We start from the raw sequence: 6,322 nt of genomic DNA on the forward strand, positions 1-6,322 counted from the left end.
AGAAAAAGCCCCTCATGTATGAATGGCAGATGGCAAATTCCAATTTACACAGTGTTATACATGACACAGGAAATTCTGTGCTTGACCTCATCTTGGGAATCAAGGTCAACCAAGGGATCAAGGGAAAACCAGCCACGGGACTAAAAATAAGCAGTATCTTAGGCACAAGTTACAAGTTGTTATAATTTTGATTGATTGTATTTGTCGCATATAAACAAAACAGCATGCAGAGAGTTTGTACATGCTCTTGTACTTTGAAATAATAGTTTTGACAAACCTAAAAGCAGAATAAGCCAAATCACATCAGAAAGATAATTTAACTGGAAACAAAAAAACAGGTGAGGAACTATTGGGTAACCAAGTGAAGCGTTTCGTAACTGTGAAAAACCTTGTGTCCTCCAATCAAGAAACAAAGGTATGATTGCTGTGAAACAGTTTAAGTGGATAGATGGAATTATAACCCTGCATGTGTGCATGCCTACCTGCAACACAAAGTGAAGAATGCTGTATGAGTAAATATTAGAAGAAAGAAATTATTAAAAATTAATAAGCAAAGCAGAAGGATACAGGCCAAAGCTTTGGTTGGGAAAATTAAGGATCGTTAGAAACTCAATAAAAGTCCATTAAAAATTAAAAACCAAACAATCAAGTCAACAATTATATTGATCTGCTACTTTCTAGAAACTGTGGGACTGCCAGGGATAATGTAGAAATGGCAAAGATATTCAGTCATAATTTCTGCTCTATCCTTGGAAATGTCAGGTAAGGTGACAGTATCACACGATGATGAAACACTTATCCATAAGGACAATGTGGAACAGCAGCTGCTACAGACAGGTATTTTTAAATCCAGATATCTAGGTGACTTACCTCCAGTAGTTCTTAAAAAGTTGCTTGAGAAGCACTTCGGGTCATCAGTGTTGATATTTAACAGTCCTGGAACACAAGAAGACAAAAAGTCATTTTAAGGGTAAGAGTATTGGAGAGCTGGATGGACAAAAAAAGAGCCGCTTGGTCTGTGAATACTGTTTTGCCTTTATGAAATAAAAAATAAATTAAAAAAAAAAAATCCTGAAGTGAGGACTTTATCCCATGTGCATACTTTGGAAGGAGCACTTCAGAGGTTGAATTTTGGCTTCAGTCCCCCGTCTGCCCTCAATCACTTTGTCGCTGTTAAAGAGGAGTCATTTTTATGGTGCTGTTTCACCATATAACTCCTGCATGGTAGAAAGGGAATATAGCAGTTTATACAAACTAAGCAGTTTTCAAACACATGCAAACCCAGATAAACAAAACTGTCCTTTCAGTAACCTCAGATACTGCTAACTATCAGCAATATAGCAGAGGGCTCCTGACATTCCCATTGCTTCTTGGGCAAGAGATGCAGAAATTATTGAGCTGCTCATTATTTGATTTAAAATACATATATGTTTACATCCAGTAGCATCTGGTTCTGATCACTAACACCTTGTGTTTGTGTGAAACGCTTGCTTACATCCAAACAGCAAGTTCCTAAGCCAGCTAGAAACTACAATGAAGGGGGATTCAACCTTTCACAGCAATGCAGCAAGATGCACTACTGTGGCTTGCACAGTAACTACTTGTGTACCCCCACCAGCAACCAGACTGATCAGATGAAAGAAACTCCCCTCAGAAAATTAGCTGTCTGCTTTCCAGTGAGAAAGAGATGTCAGGTAACAGACTGCTGAGTGATCCCCTTGGTTCTGCTCTTAGTTCTCTTATGTGAACTTCAAAATGTTACCAGTTAAATATAGAAAGAACCCTGCTACTACATCTCCACTGGCGACACATTTTTACTGCAGCCCAGCAAAACATCTAAGTGGGTCTTTTCCCAGTCTATTCATTTGGGAATTGGGAGCAGGGTGAAAAAGCCATGTCATGCAATAAATCACACCTCCTAAGGAAAACAGAATGCCATTTGCCTTGACTGCTGCAAAGCTTTGACCGCAAAAGGATCTGCTTCCCCAGGAGAGCCCTGAAAGGCATGCTCCTCCCTATGACACTGTCCATCCAGTAGATCCTAGCCCTTTCATAGGTAGATCTTAGCTCTTCTGTGAGTTGTGAGAGCAAAAAGGATGTCATCCCACATCCCACATGCCATGTGAAGTGTGAAAGCTTCTGTGTCAAATCCGATGTTTTCCTTTAGATTCAGTCACTGGTTCTGCTGAGCTGGAGGTCAACGTTTTCTGATGTTCACTTAGAGAACAGGGAAATTAGTTGGATGTGAGCAGATCCTCCTTCATCTCCTGTTCATTTCTGTACCTTTGCTTTCTTGCCTGTATTCAGATCTGGTTCCAGAACCAGCGAGCCAAGTGGAGGAAGCATGAAAAATTTGGCAATTTTGGTGGCCTTCAGCATCTGACAGAAGTTGATTTCATCCCTGCTCCCAAGTCGTATATCACAGTGAGTATCAGAGGCTACATAAAAAGCCACTAAGGGAGAGACAGCTATCATTCACCAGGTCATCTCTTCACATGGGACTATACCAGTGAAGAAGGACTGGAAAAGACAAACATGGCAATATGATTAAGAGAAATACCGCCAAACATGGTTAAATAACACATTTCTTCATTAAATTAATTCTGCCTTGTAAATATGATGTGAGGTAACTCTTGCAGGATGGTCCTTCCCCTTTTACTTCTGAATCACTTCCCTGTAAATTATATTTTGATTGAAAATATCTTTACCATCAGAAATTTCCTAAACAGGAAGGAATATGACATTTTCAGGGACAAAGCCACGTTTCCTTATAGGCAGTGTCTCTTTACAGCGTCCAGCCTTGTTAGGTTGACCATCAATTTTTGCCTCTGACTTACATCCTTGCCAAGTTCAGGACAGTTAATATGATCTAGGCTGGCACATGCGCTTTCCCTCTCAGGAGTTTTTCTATGGCTAGAAAAAGGGTATTTTGCCTTGATACTTGGGTGACAGCACACCACCAGGTTTAGGGAGTCTATTCCTCTTAAACTTTTCTTCTTAATTACTGAGCACCAGGGAAACAATTAAGGTTGATTGTAAATTGTATTTAACTAAAAGTCTGCATTGATTCACCTAAAACTTCATTTTTACTCTTGAAAGGCTCCAAGCTTGATGCCAAGAAAGCTCGCTGCTACCATCCCTGCTGCGGGGTACTACTCACAGCTGCAAGGGCAGCTGACCACTGCCTGGCTGCCCAGCACTCTCTCCTTCGTCCCCCACCACTTGGAGCTGCTGCCCTTCCCAAAACCATACTTGCTCTTCAATGTCCTCCCCACTTATGGTGTGCCACTACCCCACAAGTTGGAAAGGAGCAGTATCTGCACCAGTTCCACATAGAGAAGAATGCGGGGGAGCAGGGGAAGTCTGGGGCATGTTTTTCTCACCCATGACTAATTTGGGAGTGTGCAGTTCATTTCCTTGAACAAGACTCCTGGGACAATGGGTGGCCTGTGGTGCAAAGTCAGCTTGCTGCAGAAGTGCCGCCATGAGTAACCGCAGCCTAGCAAGCATGGGGAAGAGCCACCATGGACCAGGAAGGAATTCCCCATCTGCTAGAGGAGCAGCATGCTCTGCAGAAACCCAGCCACTCAACTGATAGCCTCTTCCTGGGGGAATGGTGCATGGAGCAGCCCTGCAAAAGAACTGGGGTTTTACTCAGCCCTGAGACAGTGCTGGATGACCCTGTTCCATTGGTGGATTGAAGCAGGCAAGATGCCTGCCAAGGTGTTCATAGCCCCACGGTCCAGCCAAAGGGGCTTTTCTCCTCAGGTTTATGTTGCTTTCCTCATATATGCTGGTCCTCATGCGCTGGGGAGAGCAAAGAACATGCTTAGGTCAAAAATCAGACTTTGAAGATACATTTTTTTTCCCAAAATTGTCAATGCAGGAGGGGGGTGGGCTTGATTTGCTGTGTTTGTGACTTGAATAAAGGGACACGAACACAATTTGAGCTGAAATACAATAGTCTGAGAGGTATAGCAGTGCTGAGCTCTGGATTTGGTAGTCTCTGGGGGCAATAGAATTTTTCAGCTGGTTAATTAAAATGCTTATTAGGAAGCCTCTCATTTTTGACCCAAATTAAGAAAGCTCCAAAACTCTCTCAGAAACAATAATGAAAAGAGACAGTCTTAATCTGCTAGACATAATAGGATGGTTTGACCCCACAGTTCGGTTTAATTGTAGATCAATAATGAGATCAGCCTGCCCACTTACAAGATGACTCTATGGGTTATTATTTATATAATATTAATCTCCTTCCAACATATGGCGCTCTTTTTCCCCCTGCTTATTCAGAGTCCAATCCTACTTCCACTAATGTCTGCACTGACTTTCATGAGAAGCACTGTTGGAAAGCACTGTTGAAAGGGTTGAACAATCTTTTGTCTTGCAGTCACAGCACATACTGCACACTGACAGGGCAAGCTACTGAGCAAAGCCATTAAAATGTAGTCTCCCTCCCAGACATACCACTTGTAAGGGTGGCCATTCGTGACAGAGTCCAAAAGCAATGCAAATTGTGACCCAAAGGCTTGCTGGGAAGGCTGCCCTGTGCACATGGGAGTGCAGGTAGGTTAATGACTCTGAATAGGTTGCTTACTTAAGAAATCCTCCAGCCAGACTGCAGCTGCCAGGTCTTCAGCCTCCTTCTAGCTGCTAATTGTTAGTTACATAGTGGATCACACTGAGTCAATAGCTTTCCTGTCTGGCTGGTACCAGCTTTCCATGTACTTCAGGTTTGAGAGTCTTGTATGCTAGGCAGTAGGTGACTGTTGCAGGGAAAAGAAAGGATAAATCCTACCCCATATGGGTTCATTTCTCCAGGCCACAACTATTCAGCAGAAGTCAGATATACTGTGTCCCTCCTCTTATAGGTATTAAACAGGACTTTTCCCACCCCTGCTTGGATCTCTATAGGGTCATCCCTATCATTTTATGTCATCTGAAGGGCAGTCCAGTTAGATACAGGACTAAACTTCAGCTCCAACAAAGGGATTTAAGCACCTAACTGATTAAAGTCAACGGGGATTATCAATGGTACTCATCTCATACAACTTTAGGTGACTGCACTGCAGCTACAGACACCTGGATTAAGAATCCTGGGCTCACTTTAAAGAAGTAAAAGCATTCATGGTAAGGTTTCTGGGTTAGATGAAGTCTGTGCATTCGTGCAGTTTCCAGGGAGTGAATTGTCCCTGTGCAATGATTAGCTTGAATATAAACACTGGCATTGTAATCATCTAATGCTAAGGGGCCGTGATTCTTAGCCCAAGTAGACCAGGGCTGCAAGCCAGCACCCACATGGGGACAGCTTATCATCCTGTGGGAGTATTTGTGTAGCACAGAGGATGATTCTGGGATTATCATGTGACAGTTTTTCTTCGTCAGTATATGTAGTGGTTTAATTTCACCAGTCTTTTAATAGAAACCAAACAACTTTCTAGGGTTATTGCTTACTTTCTGTCTTCTTGATGTTCTGTCTGATAATTGCCTGGCCATGCTGCCTGCCCAGAATCTGGAAACTCTGCTCCATGTCATGAGCAAATTCCATCAACTTCGTTTTGAAAAATCAAAGCCTTAGAATTCTTTTTTTGCTAGTAAGTTCACTACTCAGGGGGGTTGTTTTGACATAGAACAATTTTGCTTGAGCTTTCTTGCGTATTTATGAAGTTTCAGAATTTCCCACTGAACAGCGAATCTAGGTTTCAGGATACGTGTAACATCTCCATCCACATGCAGCTGTTCAAATGCCAGTGAGAGCTAATACTATTACCTCTTTTTCACCAATTTCATTATTTTATTTTGCGATGCAGCCAGAACAAATGGACATATAGTGGGGCAGTTTCTGGCACTGGCATCTTATTGAAACCCAACGCCTCCTAGTCTTCCAGTTTTCATCCCGTCTCATCCAATAGTGGCAGATTTCCCTCTGTCCTGGGTTCAGCAGTAGCAGTCATTTTTCTCCTTCTCAGCAGCTGGTGCAGTCCTGTGTTTTTGACTTTCATCCTGGGAGCAGCTCTGATAACACCGATGTTTTCAGTTGTTGCTCAGTAATGTTTACTCTGACCAAGGACTTTCTCAGTCTCATGCTCCGCCAGGGAGGAGGAGAAGCGCAGAGGAAGCAGAGACAGGACACCTGACCCAAACTAACCAAAGAGGTATTCCATACCACAGCACATCATGCCCACTGTATAAACTGGGGGCAGTTACCCAGAAGGGCTAGATCACTGCTCAGTCGGGCTGGGTATCGGTCGGTGAGTGGTGAGCGGTTCTATTCGCTTCCCTTGTTATTTCCCTTATCATTACTATTATTGGTGGTAGCAGT

At 42.9% G+C, this 6,322-nt stretch overlaps 1 protein-coding gene across 1 annotated transcript in view; it reads left to right on the top strand.

The window, feature by feature from the left end:
- ISX (intestine specific homeobox) overlaps positions 1–5,331 on the top strand; it is a 29,233-nt gene extending 23,902 nt beyond the window's left edge. Inside the window, exons 4-5 of the mRNA XM_061371728.1 lie at positions 2,308–2,424; positions 3,100–5,331. Coding sequence (XP_061227712.1) covers positions 2,308–2,424; positions 3,100–3,336 — 354 coding nt within the window. The 3' untranslated portion in view covers positions 3,337–5,331. The remainder of the gene's footprint in view (positions 1–2,307; positions 2,425–3,099) is intronic.
- Positions 5,332–6,322: the final 991 nt, after the last annotated feature.

Source organism: Neopsephotus bourkii, unplaced genomic scaffold (genome assembly GCF_033783945.1).
Source record: "Neopsephotus bourkii isolate Nb327-2 ecotype Australia unplaced genomic scaffold, CSIRO-AGI_Nbou_v1 NB_1589, whole genome shotgun sequence".
NCBI classification, from domain to species: Eukaryota; Metazoa; Chordata; class Aves; order Psittaciformes; family Psittacidae; genus Neopsephotus; species Neopsephotus bourkii.